General features: G+C 40.9%; 1 protein-coding gene across 1 annotated transcript in view; it reads right to left on the reverse strand.

Moving 5' to 3' along the window:
• Positions 1-22,578, reverse strand: part of DIP2B (DIP2 disco-interacting protein 2 homolog B (Drosophila)) — a 36,484-nt gene that overhangs the window by 11,947 nt on the left and 1,959 nt on the right. Inside the window, exons 2-20 of the mRNA XM_009883175.1 lie at positions 17,329-17,478; positions 15,806-15,931; positions 13,850-14,062; positions 11,374-11,517; positions 10,494-10,613; positions 9,723-9,920; positions 9,389-9,480; positions 8,786-8,896; positions 7,180-7,303; positions 6,545-6,654; positions 5,697-5,799; positions 4,615-4,679; positions 4,114-4,207; positions 3,444-3,563; positions 2,525-2,639; positions 1,768-1,907; positions 1,412-1,548; positions 1,015-1,095; positions 405-532 (exon numbers count right to left, since the gene is read on the reverse strand). Coding sequence (XP_009881477.1) covers positions 405-532; positions 1,015-1,095; positions 1,412-1,548; positions 1,768-1,907; positions 2,525-2,639; positions 3,444-3,563; positions 4,114-4,207; positions 4,615-4,679; positions 5,697-5,799; positions 6,545-6,654; positions 7,180-7,303; positions 8,786-8,896; positions 9,389-9,480; positions 9,723-9,920; positions 10,494-10,613; positions 11,374-11,517; positions 13,850-14,062; positions 15,806-15,931; positions 17,329-17,440 — 2,333 coding nt within the window. The 5' untranslated portion in view covers positions 17,441-17,478. The remainder of the gene's footprint in view (positions 1-404; positions 533-1,014; positions 1,096-1,411; positions 1,549-1,767; positions 1,908-2,524; positions 2,640-3,443; positions 3,564-4,113; positions 4,208-4,614; positions 4,680-5,696; positions 5,800-6,544; positions 6,655-7,179; positions 7,304-8,785; positions 8,897-9,388; positions 9,481-9,722; positions 9,921-10,493; positions 10,614-11,373; positions 11,518-13,849; positions 14,063-15,805; positions 15,932-17,328; positions 17,479-22,578) is intronic.

Here is a 22,578-nt window from a genome sequence, read left to right on the forward strand (position 1 = left end):
TCCAATCCTGCCTGAGGATGTAGAAAATTATATCCACAACTGCTAAATAAAATTAATTATCATTGGACATTAATGAAACTCTTCCTTGCTGCAGAGCATCCGCCAGCAGCTAGCTACTACAGAGACAGAGAATTAAATTCTCCATGTGGCCAACTTATCTTGTTACTCAATTCCCTCCCCTAAAGTACACAGACTCGATGAAAAGCCAGACAGAATAGTGGGGAGAACAGCTCTGTGTTGGGCAGGACCAAGCAATTGCTGTCTAAACCAAAACCGTATTTACTTTAACTGAACCACCCAAACAACCCCCTTACTGAAGGGAAATCGAAGAACATACTAAAGATCCTGTTTCATTATATTACATGCAGAAGCTTATGGGGAGGGGCAAGGTTTATTTTGCTAACCTTCCTCTGTAAACTGTTTTTATTGACTCTACTGCCAATCCAGTTGCTACAATGTCATCCGCATTATGTCTACGTCCGCTCACTGTCAGCAATCCATCCATTTTTCCAACCACAAACACCAGACTGCCCTGAAAGATGAAAAGGTATTTGTGAGTAACTTCCATCAAGTGGATATCCAAATTTCTTTGATGACTTGCATATCTCATAATTATGGCTAGATCAGTGGAATTTGCATAAAACACCTTCTCTTTCTCTGTAAATTATATCATTTATGACTAAACCAGGAGAAGCATTGTAGCCACTCAGTGAGACAAGACACTGGAGCACACACAGCAGAACTGCCATACAAAAAGCTTCTTATATTAGCTGTAGAAGAATTAGCAATCTAAAGATGTAACAAGCAACACAGTAAGGCACTGTAATGACAACGTGCTGGAAAAGTAAGGGCTCCTACTGGCTCAGGCAAATCCATTAACTTGCAACTGTCTTATCCACAGCAAGCCACCCTTACACATTCTTCTGTATGCAAGTGCTTTGCTTTTCAACATTCAAGGCTATTAGCACAAACAAAAGAATACAGCAATGCAAGCTCAAAAACTCTATTACGTACAGGTCCAACAAACCCCAGCAAGCCGGAGCGGACAAAGGGCACATCCCCCACTGGAGAGCCAGCGGAGTTCACAGGGATAACCTGCAACAGAAGGGAGGACACTGGAGACAAAGTGGATTTGCCCGAGGACAGAAAACCATTCCCTGCATCAAGAATTGCACTATGTGTGAGTGAAGTGATGAGGAGAAGGGGAGGGAATCCTTGGCACAGTCACCGTTTTAGCACTGTGGGAGACCTTCATGAAAGGTCAACACTGACTGTATCTAACTGTAAGGTGTTTTCAGGGTATCTTTAAAAAACAAACATTAACACTTATGTTACAAACTCAAGAGATTATACAAGGCTATCAGTTCTACACAGGAAATGGGGAAAGAAAATTGCATTCTACCATACGTACCTCAAACGTATTCTTTGTCACCCCTGCCAGCCCATAATACATCATTCCTCCTGCTCTGGAGCTAACGCAGATTTCACCAATCTCATCTGTTTTACAGAGCTGAGGTGGTCCATCAGGTTTCACTATACACATCATGCCTAGGACAAATTGTGCATTGTTAAAACAGTCCCCAAGATTTGCCTTGTACAAGAGCTGACCCATCTGACCCGGACAGGTATGACGGCACCATGTGGGGACTGCCCAACCTCCCCACCGCCAAGGCTGCGCATGGGAGAGAACACCAACCGGTTCTTTTTCTAAAGCATACCCAGACCATTTGCAAAAAGGTCTTATAGGAGACTCCTGCACATTTTTACCTCCTGGCATCACATGGCCAACATCCTGGACAGTGAGAGCAGAGTTTTTATCCTCAGTGTTGACACGAATCACACCAAAACTCAGCCCGTTCATGGACAGGATGGCTCTTCCAGGCAAAGGTGCCCCAGGGACCCCAGGCCTTTGAAGGACACAAAATCAATACACTAAATCAGGATTACTGGACTCAGATGAAGATATCGCAGCAACAGAAATATGCGTATTTCAGTGTCTTTTCTTTGCATAACAAATTTAAAACTGTGAAGATGGCAGTAGAGATCGCCTCCCCGAAGAGCCACATTGATCAGTAAGTAAGAAACCGTATTCTTGGGCAAGTGCAACTCCTCTTCCAGTTCTGTAGCTCACCCCGTGTTAAACACCAGCTCCTGGGCCAGAATACAGGGCTATTTATTAAAGAAGGCAGCAATGGACAGCAACAAACTATGAAAATGACCGTCCAAAGTGATATCAAATTTCATCTCAGATTCAAGAATACCACACCAGCTGTGCAAATCAAGAGCAGGAAAAAGCAGTGCACAGTTCTTATGCGCACTGTTCACACACATTAAAGAAAAAACAGCACTCATATCTTGGGAGAAGTGTTTAACGACTTAGTGACTTGAATACCTGACCACACACGGTAAATGTCAGTGGAGCTTATTACATGCTTAAGTCAACTATGACCAACCGATGTGTGAACAAAGCTCAGCCCGGATCACTTAATCTAGCAAACAGACTGCAATGCTGTACGCCCATTACCTCCGTATTGCAATAGTCATCGCTTCTGGAGAGGTGGCACATGGACAAATTGCCTCTGGCTTAAGCCCATGGCTCTGAAACAAGCTCAGGAAGGCATCACATGAGGAAACAGACCCTGGAAAGAAAGAAAATATGCCACTATGTCTTTATATAATCTGATTTTTAGAATTGTCTGTAAAGTAACATAGAATTAAGCACAGTGTATTTGCAGAATATATATACTGTATCACTTCTAAAAACTCCAGGGAGCATCTTCCAAGATACCAGCCACAAAGGAGATTAAGTGCCTACTGAATGTGACTCGGGAACAGGCGTGTTCTCTCAAACAAGTCTGCTTTTGTCCCCCAGTTTCCTTCAGAGTTGTTACACGCTCATGGTACAACAACAGGCTTAAAATACTTTCCAAACCTCCAACAATCAGTGCACACACATAGGGTCTGTTTCCATGCAGCATGCATAATCAAAACAGGTCTAACAGTATTTCAAGTATCCCTTCCAGTTGGTGCTATCTAGACAAACATTCTTTAAGCCTTTTCACTTACAGCATCCCTCGTAGATTTTTCTGGGGATTATTTCCCCTTCAAAGTTCTTCTTAAAAGCCTTTACCTTATCCCCTGCCAGCAATTTAAAACCGATCTCACTGTGTCTCCCAGAATTCTGTTTTACACACCAGAGCTCCCCATTCAACTCTCCTGTTTCGTACTTTGCAGCATCTTTCACAATTCATGCTCAAAAGATGAAAGCACAGAAACTCCCTTGCCCTGGTGCTCATGTAGCACATTGCATGGCTCTGCGTTACTAGACAGTTGCCCAAACTGAAACTTTCTCAGAGGTATCTACAAAAGAAGGTAAGCTTGAGCCTGAGAGACAACTAGCTGAGAAATCTCTGTCCTGAAAACAGCAGGATGTGCATACTCACAGGGATTTGCACCATCGGTTACAATCAGCATGCGCAGAGAGCTCAAACTGACGTCTCTTTGGTCTCGATGGGCCATCATGGCCCAATGCAAGTCTCGACACTTGACTAAAGCAACTTTTGCTGCAAACCAACACAAAAAAGAGATAAGGACAAACACAAGCTTGCCATGAGTCATTTTTGTATGAATACACACTCCAACACCCCCAAATGAGAAAACCGTCACTAAAGCAAGCAAGCCTTAATTAATTGAGCCTGCAGTAACACCAAACCCCAACATACAATAGCATCTGCTGTGGCATACAGACCATTTGCCCACCGCCTGAGCCAGGGTCTGTCACTATTGCAGTCCCTCCTCCAAAGTGCATAAATCATTATCACCATCTGTACATCCTCAGTGAAGACTGGGGACCAACGGATCTCGCTGTGATCAACTATTTTCTTGGTCTCATAAAAGGCACTGGCTCCAAGTACACAGGTCATGAGGTCCCTGTCAAGTCCCTGATGTTCACATGGCATTAAGATTTTGTGCATATTTAGAAAAATTACTTTTGGCCCTCGAGATTTGTCATGGGAGAACAAGAGACAGGCTCTAAAGCATTTGAGATTTTAATGCCCCTCACTCATTTATCCTGAGAACTTCAAGCCAAAGTTGTGGAACATACACAGTTACCTTTGTGGGCATGAACTCTCTGCACCCATGAAAGTGGACAGGTTTTCATCACAGAATAGGGCACACTGATAGTATGGAGTTTGTTCATTACATTCTGAAAAACAGAAAAAAGATTTTTAGAACAGGTTTCACAAACCCTGTTATGAACCAGAAATAGGAGTCACTCTCACTCCTCATCAACCCTTACCCAACCATGAATTCACATAAGGTTCACATAAGACCATAATCCCTGGAGGTGTTCAAGGCCAGGCTAGACGTGGCCCTGGGCAACCTAGTCTAGTGGGAGGTGTCCCTCGATGATCTTCAAGGTCCTTTCCAACCTAAACCATTCTATGATTCTATGACTCTGAGGATGCTTCTACACTTCCTCCAGAGAACTGCAGATCCAGCACGGAGAGAAATGGTTGACTTAATAGGTAATGGTCCTCAACCACCTCCTCAGATGTTGCAATTATAAGGAGTTACAAAATGCTTCAGAAAGTCCTTACAGGCTCAACTCACCGTCAGAATGCCATGCCACAACCCTGCATCCTTCTTAAAATCCAAAACATTCACTATCGTTTCACCTGGGAAAATAAAGTTGTAGCTTTGAAGTGAATGTGCCAGTACAGCTGTGACCATTATTTATGCTAGAATCTGCACACGTTTGAATCTGTCAGATCTGCTCCAAGAGGTACACACACAGCAAGCAAGAGCAGAGCCTTGTTTGTCTGATTATATGTTTAACTAGTCAGAGCTCCTTGTTATGCAAAATAACACAACTGAACACCAATTTAAGAGAAGGAATACGTCCCAGAAAGTTGCAAGAAAATTACATTCCAGCCTGTGACATACATCAGAAGAACAGAAAGGGTCTTAACCTCATTATGCGTGAGCAGTAGCAGGGGAAGAGAATAGGGAACATCATTCAAACACTGACTCCCAGAAGCAATGGAAATTAACGTGACAGCTTCCAAAAGACAAACTCTGCATTTTAAAGTAGTATGACATACTGCTCTAAAAATAAAGTTTCCGTCATGGATATATAAATTAGCTTGATTTACAAGGTAGACCAGACTAAAACCGTACCCTATAGCAGAAGTCTCTGTACTCCCACCAGCAATTTCCAATCTCCATTTCCGGATTAGCCAAAATGCCTCATACTAGTAGAGAATCAGTTTATGCAAGAGGCGCTTTGATATTTACACACAGTCAAGAACACAAGTTTGGAAAAGCATTTTAACGGGTGATCCCTCAGTACAACAAGAGAAAGACTCAAGCCCGTTGGAAAACGCTCCCCTTTTCACTCATCTCTCCCCTTTTAATTCATCTAAACAGACTCGCCAACTTTCTAGATACGAAGCAAATCCCACTTTTTATTTCTCTTCACTATAGCAGTGAAAATGATGTAGTTTGGGATGGAAAAGAGTACAGATAGTGTCTAGTTTTGGGGGAGAGTTAATCCACACCTTTTTTTTTTTTTACCCCCCCCTTTTTTTTTTTAAAGTAGATACTATTGTGTACTGTTAAATATATGAGAGGCAACCCCCAAAAATGATGTTGCTGAGCCTTCATTCCTGTGATGTTTCTGTGACATCACCTACCTTCAGAATAGTTGCAGGCCTGAGACAAAGCTTGACAGTGAGACAGCATGGCAACTCGAGACACGGTAACACCCATAACGCTGCCCTCTTTGCTCGTCTTGTACTACAGAAGAGGCGGGGGGGGAGGGGGAGGAAAGCCAAGCTGTGACTCTGGACCCCATGTATGAAGGAAATTAAATCACAGAATCCATATTAAATAAAGTTTTGTTTCTCTAAAGCTGCTGAGACAGACTCAAAAAAGCACCTGCTTGTAGAAAAGTATCAGCAAGGTTCCCTATAGAAAATACAGTTATTCAGGTAGCAAATGTGTTCAGCTAACTCCAGAGAGATAGGAGATAAAGATGGTGATTGAACGTGTTTGTGTTTATTTCGCTATTACTACTTCTCACAGCATTTCTTCCAGCTCCCATAAGTAAACTGAAAAGCCAATTAGTAATTTTAGAATAGCCCACTTAAACCACTGCAATTCCTAGATGTTGCCTTACTGAGGTGTACAAATGAAAATAAGCTCTGCTAGGAAGAGCAGAAAATTCAAAACGCTGTTGGCTTAAGTAGTTTCAGAAATCTGTGTTATCAAGTACACTATGTCACAGAGCTCAGTTGTCTCAATTACTAGCTTTTTGGAACAAGAACAGTGTTCTCCGACTCATTTTGAGCAGCACTCAAGGCCACAAAGATATTAAAAACTAAAATAAGCTTCGCAGCAGGTTGTACACAGTGGAAGACTTGGTTCAGTGGCTAGAAACTGGGAAGTTTAAGGTAGTGAGGTGAAAGTATTATCTCTCTGGTGATCCGAACATTACATTCAGCTCACAGAAACTACTTTCTATTCTCCATTCACTGTTTACCTCAATATATGCTGGCTCAGTTCCTGCAGCTGAGATGTTGGGCTGCCAGTCCTTAGGAGCTTTGGAGAGATATTTTGAATCTGTCACAACCCATTTGAGTCTGGGCCAACCTAGAGCCAAAATTAAAGGGGAATATTAATATCAGTTTATTTATTGAGGGGTTTATATTCTGCAAGAATACACTAAACCCCATCATTTGTCCAAGTTCAGTTACACAAGCAAAATACCAAGCCAAGCTACTAGCCAGAAGGCTCATCTTGCTTCTCATCAGGGAGTTCAGTGGGCAACAAGATACTTCCTCTGCTCAGGGAAGATCCCTGCAGTATTTCTAAATATAGCTTGCTCTATGGTTTGTAAAGCTGCTTTTTAACCTGCCAAATGCCACTGAAGGGATCTGAGGACAACCCTGGCTTGTCAGGTGGATTCACTGTGACTTCCAGAACCACAAAGCAATTCTGTCAGACACACGGATCAATCTACACCATACGCACAAAACCTACAACAGTTAAGTGATGTTATCAGAAAAGTTGCTCACTTTGTCCCCCCCGAAATGCATTCAGATTTCTGACAATCACTTTCAAACAGTTCAGCTATAGCAGAAGTACAATCAAAAGCAAGTATACAACCCATCTAACCTTTAAACTGCACAATTTCTCCATTCTGGGTTTTCGGAAGCCCTTTCAGACAAACTTCAGTGGTGAGGGCTAAAGCAATACCACAGCTTCCCAACAGAAAACCGATCTGCTGACCACCAGCATCCTGATGGAAGAGGCAGGGAAAAAGTCATTTCTGTTTAAAAATGACAGAAGTCCACTTTCCCCTTATCAAAATCCAAGGTTCGGTAATGCTCTGGTAACTGGGCGGTAACATTATGGATCACACTGGGAGGAAAAAGAAGAAAAAACCCAAGCCCACAAACTCTCTTTCCTTTGGTTTGTCTTTCTCTGCCTACATCCAATGTCTGGCAATGGTTTGAAACTCAAACGATGGCCACGGTCTGGCAGGGATGAATATAACCGCTTCTAAGCTTACATAATAACACATTTTGGAAGATTATATATATCCAGCACAAGGCCTGCTGGGTGAAAATGGAGACATGCCTACAAGCCAATAGAAGTCCACAGGAAAATGATAAGCCACCACAAAAATGCAGAAGGGCTACTTAATCTTCTGCATACCAAGTCTGCTCTTTTCAATTCATTTTGTTCAAAAATGAAACGATTACGTAACTGGGGACAGATTGCAGAGAAATCTGGTGATTCTCAAAGGGAACTCTTTATACATAAACCAAACATTGCATTGGCAAGACTAAAATGCATTGGATGCAAAATCCACAGAAAACAAGTGCTCGTGCCCAGCATCTCAGCATCAAGCACACACCATTTATTTTCATTAATGGAAGCCCAGATGCTTCAAAAGAGGAATCATGAAGCAAAAAAAGCAAAACGTATCATTACACTGAAATAACAAGGCCTCTTTTTTCCCGGGAACTAATTTCTATTGCACAATGATAAAGACACTGAAATGAGGTAGCTCACGAAGAAATCTGGTTGGGCAAATACTAGGAGAAGTTTTAATTTTGTATTTGGTTGCTATAGCAGTTGTCACGTTGCAGACAAATGAAAGCAAAGCTCTGTGACTCCCATAGGATTACCAGGCTAGCGTACCATTTCATTACCACCTCTCTTGCCATATGTTTGCCATTATCCTGTTGCTTTTGATTCCTCTTACGAAATCTATAGTTTTTAGACAGATCTTGACATGGCAATAATACAGCAATATTGCAAAAATTCTCGTAAGGGTAAAGAAAATGCTTCGTTGAGCAAATAATTTACAAAAAGTGCCTCGAAGTCTTCAAGAAATACTTAGCATCTTCAGTGTCCAGCAAAGTCAAAAGACTGGCAGATGCTAAGCATGGATGGAAACGAGACCCAATTCGCATCGATCAGAGGGCAGATTCACAATATTATGTGTGCCGTATAAATTATTTGCAGTAACAGAATGAAGACTACAGCATTTAGGTGAATCGACCATTTCCAGCTACTCAGCACAGCTCTCTGGTCAATATGTTTTTCCATTTTTAACCAGCTATTCCAGGTTCACAAAGGTCTCACACATCGCGTTGGTACAGAGCTGCCAAGGCAGCAGCTGGATGCTGTGAAACACTTTCAGAGGCTGATGGTCTGACTTGGTTTTCATCCCACATCAGCCTATCACTCCTCCGAGTTCCATCAACGTTACCTTTCTGGTAAGAGGTACCTCTATAGGCACTGGTATGACTTCTGCTAGGAGACAGCCGTAAAATGCCACCATAAACATGACTGGGTCGTTGTTGGGATAAACAAGGGCTACCTACAATTCATAAAAATGTTTTGTTAGTTGAAATACAAGGAAAAATTGCAAAGTTCAGATCTACAGTGACTAAAAGTCAGAAAATTTTGTGTTATTTCACATTCTACCACAGCATTTTTCACAGGCCATCTTCAAGCACTCTTTCTTCCACAGAATATCTGTACATGCATGAGTTCCTCATGCAGTAGTGTCAGCATACCCTGTGTGCCCATACACATGAAGATGCACACACAGCCAGAACACAGAAATCTAAAGCTCTGTATTTCTCTTAGAGATGCAATGCTCTTCCTTAGATGTCCAGAGTCAAGAAGTTGCTTACAGAGGAGCCAGCAGGACTGAAAAATGACAGAAGTTTCTTTCCCAAATAGCCTGTCCCCGGGATAAGAGTCTCGCTATTAAAAGAACAAGATTATAGTGTCTGTGGTAAGTTACAGCCCCCCAACCCCCTCTTTTTACTTCAGAGGGAGAACCAGACAGTCCCAAACTCATTACCCTATCTCCAGGTTTTAACACGGGTTCATTTTTGGTCCCCAGTTTATTAAGCAGTGTGTAGGCCAGCTTGAGACTTCTGCTCCACAATTTGCCTAGAACACAAAGAAGAGAGACTTGCACAACTCTAAATCAACCCAGCATACAAGAGAATATTGCAATTGTTGACTGCTTTTACCAGCTACAGTCACATACTGTTTCAGTTACACTGCTTTGTCCACAAAGCTCTCAAAACCCAGGCAGGTATTTGCAACCACACTAAGGCCAACAACCCCATGTTCTATCCACTACTGCTTCGTCGGAGCAGTTTAGCAACGGAAGCTGGGGCTCAACTCACCATACGTGAGGGTATAAACCGGTTTTCCTGTAACATCCAGTGCTGTCAGACAGGGACATTTAGCTTGTGTGGTTCCCCAGCGCTGCAGTGCTGCTTCTAAGGCAGGGGGCCAGTTACAAACTACTCCCAGGGGTTCTCCCTTCACAGGCGTCATCTGGCGTCCCTCTGGCTTGGGCTGGTTTGGGTCAGGCTGTGGAACTGAAGAGAATTCAATCATGTTTCCAGTTCATCTTTGCCCATTTGTTACCAGACAGTTAAGCTGGAAAGACACACTGAAAACAAATGCTATTCCTGATCGCCTTTAGGTTTAACAACACTGTATCACATTTCATTTCCTAGGAAGCCCCGCACAAAACAAAACATCATGAACAGTCTTCTCCTAAGGTTCTATTAAAAGGTATTCAATTCAACAGCAAGGAAAGGAACACAGAACTGGAGAAAAGACAATCAATCTTACAAAATAAGGTTGTAATGAAATTACCAGTACAGACAATCCCTTTTGGGAAATTAATTAAGTATCCTAAGCAAACGAAGGGGTTTTAAAATTTTATTTAAATATTGCTGTTAATGTTTTAGTTATTGTAAGAAGTTCAGTGTTGAGGACGCCAGTCAAAGCTCAGCAGTACAATGAATTACTTCAAACATTGGTTTTGTACCTGACTATTCATGAAGGTTACTGCTAGCTCCAAATAGCAAATCAATCAGTCAACTTCAAAACCAATGGCATGAATAAGTTCAGCACTATGCATATGTGTGTACTGGTGCTATTACCTTCCACAATTTCTTCAAAATCATCCACAAAAAATTCTTTCAGGGGTGGCCTTTTAGGTCTTTTCAAGGTGTTAAGCAATTGCTGAATTTTCGTGGAGACTCTACTACTCACAGGAACACCTGGAGGGAAAGATTTTGTCTAATAAAAGTGTTCATCATCTCTATTAACACTTACATCTTACCTCCTTCCACCAGAGGATACTCCTCTTGGTGTGCCCTCTCATTCAACTACCAGCTTCCATTATTAAAGGCTGTGCCAGTGCAGGGCAACACTAGTAAGCATTATAGCAGTTCTGTATTAAGTCAGTGGTCATAAAATGCTAGTAATACAAATTCACTTTTAAAGCATTTACTCCCTTCCAAAGCCATCTGTCTCTGACACATCACGCTTGCTGTAACACCCAGCCTACAGGTCTGCGCCTGCCTACAGTATCGACCGACTGCAGGGCAAGACTGCCAGCAGAGGGAGGACACAAGACTAGAAGCATTGACTCTCCCCCTCTGCACAAAGGTTTGTGCCAACCAGCTTAGAGTGAGTATTACCAGCTTCATGGGTGCTTAATTATACTTAAGAATTACATTATTTCATAATAATGAAAAACACTTTTTTTCTTAAAAAGTGTTAGAGAGCAGAAAAGCCTACTATCTCTCCCATGACTTTCTCCAGTTCAGTACGTACTAGGTAATTGCTGCAGCATGGGAATGCGTTAATGCCAATGTCAAACTGTGGCATAGGAATGTGTTAATGCTGATGCCATAATCATTTCAAATTTGTGAAGTGCTTAAATTGGATAAAACTTAAGTCACATGATTTGTTCTCCCAAACAAAATCCTTCCTTAACACCATTCTAATTTCTGGGTACTCTGAAAGGTTCCGTACCATCAGCAGTATCCATGAGACTAGACCGGTTAGATCCCTTGTGCATGCCTTTCACAATCCCAGAAGGAGGAAGGTCAACCACTGCTGGGCGTGCTGAGGAAGTGGAGGTAGTTGCTGTGACATCGGGGGGAACTGAGAAATTTTCTAAAAAGAGGGAGAAAATTGAAATGGCAATTACCATATACCTTTTATTATCTGACAGAACAAGCAAAGTGTTAGTTACCTGTTACCAACAATCTTAAAAATTTAATGGGTTGAATGTGTGGGAGCTGTTATTAATGCTAAACACACTGCTTCCTAAATATTAAGTAGCTCTAGGAGGTGCACGTTATCTTTTTGGGAAAACAAAAAACAAAGGCACAAGATGAAGGGCTTTGCCCATGTCAGGAAAGTGGTTCACCAAACCAGAATTCCTACTCTTGATCTCTAACCTTCAAATCAAGCTAAATCTCTTGACCTTCAGCACTGTAAAAAAAGAAAAAAAAAAAAAAAAAGTTTGAGATCCACATGAGCTCTGAAATATGCAAAGCCCCAGGAAAAAAAACCCTACATCACCTATGCAGTAATCTCTCTTGCTAGAATTATACTGTTTAACTTTTTTGTCAGTAAGGGCTTTCTAAAACAAAACAGGCGGTAGGCTATTGACTAAAGCAGATCAGCAAAACATCATGTTGGGTTTAAATTTCTTCCAGTTCGGTGGCTAAACAGTATGAGCCTGCCCAGCAGTTAAATAATAAACTTAAAATCTAATAAATAGAGCAAGCTGGGTCTTACTTTTACTTTAAGTTGCAAGACACTGTTTTACTTTTCAGATGAGTCTGTAACCTTAAAAACTGCGAGGAACTGCATACTTCAGAAATTCTCTCATTAACTTTCTCTTAAATACGTGATTTTTGCTTACGTGGGATTTCTTTATACAACACAGGAGGTTCAATCATCTGGTAGAGCAAGAATATTCTATTCTAGCTTAATAGAACAAGCAACTGTTGCTTATGAAGGAAAAAAAACCAACAATTTTGAAACTGTATGTTGGCTTATGCAGAGACAGTCTGGAGGAAATCAGATACTGAATAATTCCCACAGAAAGGTTTTTGTGGTTGGTTCTGTGTGCCCCTTTCTGAGGAGAAAAAAAGTCCATTTCTGCATGTATTGAATGTCTAAGATCACAATGAAGGACCTAGAATTTGTATAGCTCCAAACATTTGCAGGACTTTTTATTGCTCTCTCCAAAGAGATGTATAAAATTGCATATGTGAGATGCATACTATTCATTTATATTAGGTGTTAACACAGGATGAATGTGGCATCTACATGGCAAATACAATTCCAGATTGTAAAGATTTTAAACTTCTATTTTGCATAAAATACTAGTTATATTAGATAGTAGTTATTCTGTAGTTAAAAAGCTAGATTACCTTAATTCATTACAAAAGGTAAACGTGGGTTTCTGTGTTCTCCAATTAAAACCAGCCTCTCTGCTTCAAAGACACATTCATTACATTGACTACAGTTTATGGGCAATTTCCCCAGTTTTCCACTTCAGAAAACAACTTGAATACCAGCAAATATACAAACAAAAATATCAACAATAAAAAAATTAAGTGAAACAGTTAAAACCACCAGCAATTCTATGCACTGCTTGCCCCAAACCAGTTAAGCAAAAGCAGAGAGCACACAAAATACAGACATCTCCTAAGATGCAGTAATATCCTTAACAGCAGATAAAAAAGACAAACATACACAGAGCAAAAACAAACTGCAATTTCATACAGAAGCATCAGCAGCGAGGAGCACCTCAGAGCCTCAAAAAACTGAGCCTGGGGTATCCAGATCTGTAGATTTTGCTCCGTCTTCTCAGTACCTGGATGCTCTCATTATTTCTCAGACTAGTCATGAAAGATCTGTGCTAAATCTTTACTCTGCTATAAGCATATGGTTTTTTGAGTGACATGCTCATATGTTCACATATATGGCTGGTTTGGGTTTTTTTTTTTTGTTTCTTTTTTTTTTGAAGTCTAACACAAACAATAAACCGTTAGGGCAAAATGAGAATGTTAAAACACAGCATTTCCCCCACTCCATAGGCAAAGACACCCCTACAGTATTCATCAGGACACAGATGCCAAATGCTACTTGCATATGATAGCTCTGTACACACAGTAGCTTCAAACAGCTGTAGACATAAGCAACACAGGATACAGAAAGAAAGTTGTGCCTGCTGAGCCTGTCGATACCATCGCCCCCGCCTGGAGTCTCTTCTACTTTGACAAGCTCCTGCTCCCCACTTCCCCTTTAACCACCTTAATATTCTGAAATTCTGAAGGGAAAAAAGTCGTGCAACTCCAACAAATCCTAGCAAGTTCCATCAAAACTAACTAAACTCTTGATCCGAATTTCCCTTACGCAATGGACAACTCCAGCGTTATTAATACAATCTGAACTTAAAGCAATTTTTCTGTTCATACCCATCTCCTACCTATTCGAGTATTGGCAAATACATCAGCTAGTGACCCACTGGTCCCTTTGCCTTCTCCATGGGAAAGTGTAGAAGACGCTGATGAAGATGTGGATGACCCCTGAATAGATCGGTTGATCCAAGACTCAGCATTCTGTAAGCTCTGATGCAATGCAGCAGAAAGAGCAGCTTGGCGCCTTAGCGACCCCTCATCCTCGGATGCAGAAGACGTGTCTGTGTGGAAGCAGAAAAGAAAATCTAGCTGCTTAGGGAAAAGCACATTGCACTGAACATGCTCCCTTTCCAATTCATATATCAATGGCACAGGCTTGTAATATGAAGATCTTTTTTTCTCAGGCTGGTTCAAACAAGGTTACGTTGGCCAAAAGAGAAGTGAAAGCTGCAGACATCTCCACTGTGAATACATTTACGCCTGGTGTTTTCCCCCTGTTTAAAGCACACAAAATATTCACCTCCTCAGGCAAGTACCCTTCCCCTGGGTTCTCCAACTTTATTGACTTCTCTCTCATTACTTTCCCATTCATATTCTATATCATCAGATGCTGTATTGCCTAACTTTGGTAACTCTGAAATGGAAAGCGAGGGGTCAGTATCATTGTCAAAACAGAACAAAGCAGAATGCAGGCACTGGGAAACAAACGCGCCAAGGCCACACACAGAAAATGCTTTTGTCTGGTATTCTAAATGGGTCCCTTTCAATTGCAGAAAACAAACAAAAATTACCCACCCCAAAACTAAACAAAAAAGAGAAAACTACAACAAGGAACTGCATCCTGCATTTCTCAGAGAACAGATGCCTTGTCCATCCTGAAGGTGTGACCTAATTATTTATCATGAAGAAAGCACTCGTTACTTGATATCTTAAGTTGTACAGTGCTACATATAAACATTCTGTTAGGCTTTGACCTAAAATTTAGATGTTCTTCAAAGTGACTGCCTGCCTACACTCTAGCTGTAAATCAAACTATTAAATCACATTCTATCCACTTGCCAAATAAAATGCAGTCACGAGCTGAAGACAAAGACTGATCCCAGGCACACTATAAATGCTGATCTTTATTTGGGTCGTACCCACAGCTCAGAATGTGCTGTAGTCCCGGACAAGTTAGTACAAAGCTGAGACCCAAGAAGACACTGGGAACATGCATCAGCCCCCAGTAGAAAGGAAAAGAAAAAAGTAAGCATGGGGAAAAAAAAAAAAAAAAAAAAAAAAAAAAAAAGGGGGTGAAAGAACAGTTAGGAGTGAAATGGCCTAGCAGAGCTGTTTCAGAGAGAGATGAATGCACAATGAGATAGGAATTCATAATCTTCAGATGACTTCATCAATCCAAAGGACTGTGATGCTTCTGCACAATGAGAGACAACATAAAAGTCACTGCCAAAAATTACACATATTCATCTTTAAGCCAGTGCATATAGCTGCTTGAAAACAGAGCACTTTATTAAAATCTGATGCACATGCACCTTAACAGCACCACGATATCTGAGGTATTTTGCCACAGCTGTTACATGGAAGGGGTTAGGAAGGAAAAGTCCTGCAAGTCATGGAATCCCACAGGACCCCCTCCAAGGTCCCTGCGCAGAAATGTACAGCGCTACAAATCCTTGTCCTGCATGTTGAGTATTAAACCTCAACAAAATCAAAACATGAATTATGCAACTGAAATAGGTGTGAGGGAAGCAAAAGAAGAAGCCTCAGACCAGAGTGCCGGCTCAGCTCTTGCCAAAGGATTCTTCTCAAGCTCCCAGAAGAGCAGTCACTTTCCCAGCCCTCACAGCAGCTCCATGAAAACAAGCAGCTGCTCAAATGCAGCAGCAGAGCTACAGGAGGAACAGACTACCTACAAATGTGCTGAAGAGCTGGAATATTTTGACAATCGCAGCCTCTTGATTTGGAAACTGTTACTAATGCGTACCTTAACATCCACACAGACACGCACACAGCAAGAACCTAACCTGGGGGAGTGCAGGCATCAGCTGGAGACTGAACAAATGTAGACCGTCTTTTCGTTGGCATAGGCAGGGCCATCTTCTGTTCTTTGTGTTTTGCCAGTGCTGCCTGCACCGCTTCTGTGTGGATATCTGGAAAACGGGAGTTCATGTGCTCAGTTTTGCAACAGTAGAGGTGGAAGAAAAACACACAAGGCTTACACATGTGCAACTATTGCTAGCTGTCTATACGTAGACGTCTTTATGCAATCCCCCATTTTACAGTACCTTCCCAAATAACTACATTTTGCCATCTCACGAGTAATATTTCTTTTTTTTTTTTTTTTTAAACAGGGAAACTAACTGGGGTTTCTAAAGTTAGCAAGCTATACAGCAGGGCCAAGTTTTTTAGTCTGGAATCTTCTGGATTAGTCATTATACTCTTGTGTCTCCAGCAACTTTATAAAAACCCAACATCACCAGATTGTTCCCCTCAACCAACGATTATTCTAAAATATGCTCGTGTGCAATTTAAAATATGCACATAGGATAACAGTGTATACAGCCCCAAGTGCAACTCTGGTCTATAAACTGACAAATTCTGAGCCAGTTGCCTGATTTCGGTAAAACCTTATGTTCAAAAACCTGAACGGATGCAGATTTCACGTAAATCTTGAAAGTTATTAACTGCGGCTGTAAATACATGCTGATTAGTAAATGAAATGGGCTAGGACACAAGGCTTCCATCCCTCTGCAAACATCCAGAGCTCTTTGAAGGAAGACGCATCACTGGTGATGAGAAGACAACTTATTAAAAAACTACTACAAGGGAGAGTTCATCTACATGAATTTCTCAGACTAATGTATTTTAACTATGCTTCTTCCAAAAACCAGAAAACTAGGCTCTTCTGATGCTTTACGAAATGGTGGTATATGATAGCAGGGTTACTGGAGAAGGTGTATTTGATACACTTTATTTGTGACTGTTGAGACGAAAACTTAAATCTTGTTAAAGCAAAGTCAAAAACAAAACCAGGTGGAAAGAAAAAAAAAAATAGGTGCTGCCACCTTCTCCTTTCCTTAAGTGGAGAAGGAAATCAGCAGGGCGCTGATTTCAGCCATTTCTGCTGCTCTTCGGCAGTACTTTAAGCTCAGAGAGAGAGAAAGGCAGCTCTCATTCTCCAAGCTGCCAGAGCAGACACACGCAGCAGTCACCTATTCCAGGAACAAATTATTACCTGTCACTCCACTGAATCTGGTTACCTAAAGACATGGTTGAAATAGGCTTTCCATGCTGTGAATGACATGCATTGAATAGTTGCATTCAAGCCAGAAAATCAAGGTGGCAAAAAGTTATTTGCTTTTTTTCTACTTAGCATTCTTTTTGATTCAGCAGCTGTAGTCCTACAGGTCTGATGTTTCTTTATACAGAACCACTAAGGTAGGACTTTCCACCAGTGGATGAATCATAAACTTGACTCCTTGAGATGATACGGTACGTTCTCCCTCATTAACAGGAATCCCAAGTGAACTCTTGCCCCTACCCTTACCAGATCGATAGCGTTCATCTCTGGCTCCCCCTGAGCGAGCTCGGTGGAATTTGGATGAGGATGATGATGACGATGAGGATGCTGAGGCTGGAGTTGCAGATGGAACGGGCATCTGAGTTCTGGCTTCCTTCTGTAATGCTGGATCAACCCCTGGAAAACAGTCCACAATTCTCTGAGAGCAGGAAATAAAAGTAACCTTTTTGACCATATTTTTCTCTTTTTACCATATAATTACAGGATTTCCTTTTTTTTGTTTGTTTGTAGTGAAGTGGATCTAATTAGTCTATTAATACATGTGTCCCTAATCAGTTAGGATATACCTGTCCCTTCCAGCTTTTTTCTTTTTAAGGGGTTGTTAGGCACTTGAAGAGACAATTTACAGCAAATCTGAAGCAGGTGACATAACACACAATTTAAGTAACCTATCCTATCAGTGATAAAGGGAGATGAAGTCACTTTTAAAGAATTCATTACAAAATACAAAAGCAAAGGTGGTAAGATTCAGATAAATCTTGGTAGATGAACCACTAGATAAGGCAGGTAACACCTACACTTCCACACACTTAATAGGGCCATTTGCAATGAACGTCAATGTTTTGTGATTTACTATCTGTATGGTTTGGTCCCTATTTTGTCCTGTTTCCAACAGGAACAGGACTGCACCATACTCATTGCGTTAAGATGGAAGAGAATTAGCAGCTTAACTTGTGGTAAATTGCTTTTAGAGATCGTAGTCCTTTACACCGGCCTCCTTGCAGACGTCGCTGCTATGGGCACAATGAGTAAAGGGGTTTGACTGATGCAACATGTCATTATCCCAAATTAAGTTTGAGTTGTGAAGAAGAGCAAACCCATAGAAAAATACACTGAGAAGCTGGGTTAGTTACTCAGTGTTCCCCTGACCAGTGCGTGTTATTGACAGGAAAACCAGTAATACACCAGTGGCAAGAGCCTTTGCTGTTCACATCAATTACAACACCAGAGAGACCTCTAGTTGTCCACGTTCCGGCTCCTTTCAGCATGTCAAGAAGCGAGTGGTTTTATCATCTTGGAAGAGTTTGTTTTTCCCATGAATACAGGGAGCTAAACAGATAATCTGATAAGACATTATCATTTTATATAATTCAGCAAGGAACACTAGGAATCGTTGCTACTGGAGTTTCAATTCTAAAATGAATTGTGCATTACTGGGAATTTCTTAAAAAATAAAGGTCATATAGCTATAATTACCTTCAGGTTGTCACCTGAAGTCATGCAAAAAGAAGAGCAATTGTGTCGTCTAAATACGCGCTGCTTATGAATTCTCACAAACTACCAAAGGATTAGAGAAATAAAGAGGAAACCACAAATCCTGGAGTCCAATTCCAGTTATACCACTTTCTTAGTGTGTGGTTTTAGGTAAACAACTTAAGGCAAGCGCCTCAAGCTCAGGGAACTCACAATACCAGCAAATCACACCTAACTAGTTACAGAAATCTTCAACCACTGCCTATACCTTCCAACATCCTAAAGAGTAGAATATTAATTCAATGTTACAGCAAACTAACTATCCATTTAGCCCAGCATTATATGCTTTTGAAAAAAATTCAAGACTATGGGGGCAACGTACTCCTGGAAGAAGCCCAGGCTATTTGGCCTGGGAACCTTTTCAAAACTTTTTACCTCTTACTTAAATTTTTGCTAGTTCTGTTTGCAATATCAACATTTCAATGGAAACAAGCTACCGAGCTTATGTATTAATGATTCTTTAAACCAAAAGACTAGAAAAAAAATCTTAAAAAAAAAATCAGAACCTTTATTTCTAGTTAAAAAGAAGATACCCTACTGGCCAGAAATTCTGAAACCATATTAGAGGGACAAACAACTATTCCCCATTTTCACTGGCATTTTTTTGATATCATAACATATAACACAGATTTCTGTATTCGCTTATCAAAACATAACAATCATCTGTACAAAGATGCCAGCAGCACAAAAAGTAGAACGGGAAATGAAAAGAGACTTCTGCAGTTTAGGTGCAGGACCTGGTAATCAGAAGACCTGGACTTCCGAGCAAGATTTTCAATTCAAAATCTCAGTTTACCCGCATCCAAAAGAATCAGTGTTTGTGTCCCCTTCCTGTCATTCTGGAACACGCTCCATTGATAACTAGTTCAACATCTTTGTAGCATATATTTGCCTTCATCAAAAATGACTGTGCTTTATTTCGATCCAAAGACAAGACAGCTTCACAGACCGAGAAGCGTAATGCTTTCTGATCATTTGAGTATTTACAAATTCGAGTACCCACTAGATGTCAGCAGCAGATTTAACACTATTTAAAATGAATTATTACATTCATATTCAGTTCTCTCTTATAAGTCTTGCAAAAGCATCTCATCTGCTCTGCGGGGCATCACAAGGCAAACATGACATTCCATTTACAAAGGGATCAAATGTGTCTGTAAGTGACATGACACACCAAGAGCAAGCTCTTTGTTTAAATATTTTGCTATGACATAATAACATGTTACAGTAGCCTAACAAAGCATTCAAGCGCAGATGAGGGAAACAGTGTATAGCTACAGTAAATCACAAATGGTTATACAACAAAGCAACATAAGTGAGCTAAGCCCGGCAGGTGACAGGTGACTTGTTTAGCATTCCCTTTACAACAATCCTGCTACAGCTGCAATTTCTGCTGGCAGGATCCAAATCTACAGAGACATGAAAACCAAATTATTTTAGATTAGCTTTTGAAGGATACTATGGATTTTTAAATTGTCCTTAGTTTTTAAGCAGAATTGACTGCTTTGTGACCCCTGTGTTTTGTTGAAAGAAGAGGTTCAATGATTTAAAGATTCAGTAACTTTTTTTTTCCATAAAAAGATCTTTAGATTAAAAGAACCACTATAAGCATCACATGTGATCATCAAGGACAAATGTTTACGTTAATAACAAGGGCAGTAAGTGCTAGATTCATCTGATGGAAGAAAAGCAGCACGCAAACCTGTTATTCTGCTGTTTTGCATAAAGAATTGAACAGAAGTGCTAGTGTTGGACTGGCTATTCCTTGTGACGAGGTGATTTTTTCAAGCTACGTGCCTGTAGAAATCATGTAAAAAAACCCCTCAAGTATCTAGGGTCTCCAAGTCAGCCTGAACAGCACTTCCAAACCGGAGGCAACAGCCTCGCTTAGCAGCAGGCACTGCTCAGGCTTCAGGCGATTGCTGCTGTCTTCCAGCCCTGAGAACTCCCCAGATTTAGGAGATGCAGAGACTTTGCAGGAGTTACTAGCATCTCAATTCTGCCTTGTACAAGACATGAAGGAAGAATTCAGGTGCTCCATTGATTTAGTCTTCGGTATTATTTCAAAGATGGAGAAATTTATTTCTTAGAGTAAAGCTTTATTTGAAATTGTGATACCCCTGAGACTGAATAAGAAAGAAAATAATGCCCCATTTGTGGTAGCTGCCAGTCAGATCTTATAAATGGGTGAAACTCTCTAAACAACACTAAGCTGCAGCGCGTGTGTGTGATTTACAGGTTTAAACAAAGCTGTTTTATCACTGGTTACTATTCCACACTCGCTCCCATTTGAAATAACATGATGCTGAAAGACAGGGGGGAAAGGAGAAAAAAGAAAAAAAAAAAAAAAGCAAAACTTTAGAGTTCTGCTGGCTTATTGGCAGTCCCCAACACACAGGGTGGCAGGAAGGACTCTTCCGAGACAGGAAATACATGATAACCTCCTTGGGAAGCAAAGAAATGCTCCTTTTCCAAAGTGCCATGATTTCAAAGAAATTAACGGTCAACTAACAGAATCTGTAATGTTCTCACCTTGTGCTATCCGTGAATAAAATGAAGCAGAAAAAAAACCAACAAAACACAATGTTAACAGCTAAAATTCACAGACCAATTACATTAGATTCAAATGTTATCAATCTCAACAGTTTTACAAGCATATTTACTCCTGTCTTCCAACACCTCGCCCCGAGGAAACACGGTATCACATTCATCTTACCTTTCCAATAAAAACAGTAAATACTCCAAGGCTCTCTTTGCTTGTTTAAATTTTTTAATTTTTTTTTTCATCATCATGAGAATAGAAAACAGGAGCAAGAGCACTCTAGCAGTTACATAAAAAGGTTCTGACAGTGGATCAGTGCTTAATGAATATAATTTCCTTTACACATTAGCAGAGGATCCGAATGCATTATCTTAAATAGCAAGAAAATGTACTCTGCCAACAGTCTGTGTGCAAGGGCTGCAATACAGTCCATTTTAGGGATCTTATTTACTGCTTGAGCTAAAAAGCTGTAAATGCCTTCCCAGATTTGCAGCAACTAATATGGACAGGAGCTCCTTCCCTAGGCAGAAGTTTGCCCGCAGTCTGCAGTGAAAACTAGTTTCAAGAGGTGGTGAGTTACTATACTGACTCTTAGTAGCAGCGCAGTTCATCTGTCCATCCAAAGAAGCATTTTGCAAAATAGCAAAAACCAGCATCGTATTGCATTGTTTAAAATAGGCATTAAAATATTTGGTCCTCACAAATGACTCTGAGGATGACTTGAAAATGTCAGCGTTATTCCAACAAAAGCAACACCTCAACGCACTGAGACCCCGGCCTAGAACGGAACTATGGTTTGGCTACAATCAGACACGTTCCAAAGACAGGATGGCCGAGAGGCCGGCAGGGCAGCCTGCCTTTACTGGCGCAGGTGGCTGGTCAGCAGTGAAACAGAACAGAAACGTGCCTGTTTTGGTCCAGGCAACAGTGAAATTGGCAGCATTTCTCAATACGCACAGCCTGGGACACTGCTTCAAAGCCTTTCTGTGCAGCAGCCAGCACTCCACAGAGCAGCAACAACTCTGGGATCACGGCCCCATCACCTCAGTAAGCTCCATTTACAAAAATGGATGTTGCACCAGGAAAACATGTATCTTTAGGTAATTAACATCATTGCCTTAACTCTAAAGTAATGAGGCAAGCTCCCAGTGGCAATGTGAACGGAGCACAGATTTAGCAATAAGAATCTCCCAAATTATAATGCTGACATGCCCTGACATGTCATCGTACCTACCTTCATCTCATTTCACATCGATGAAACAGAGACAATACATTGGCTAACATCAGGAAGGCGCTTTGAGAAATGTAATGCGCTAAATGCCAGGAGTAAGTATTTTTTTTTTTTTTGGTTGTGGACTAAATTAATTTTCTGCTCATTAAAAAGGGTGACCTGATTCTGAATCCCTCATGCATGACTTCAG

Source organism: Charadrius vociferus, unplaced genomic scaffold, assembly GCF_000708025.1.
Source record: "Charadrius vociferus isolate BGI_N301 unplaced genomic scaffold, ASM70802v2 scaffold564, whole genome shotgun sequence".
Lineage (NCBI taxonomy): Eukaryota > Metazoa > Chordata > Aves > Charadriiformes > Charadriidae > Charadrius > Charadrius vociferus.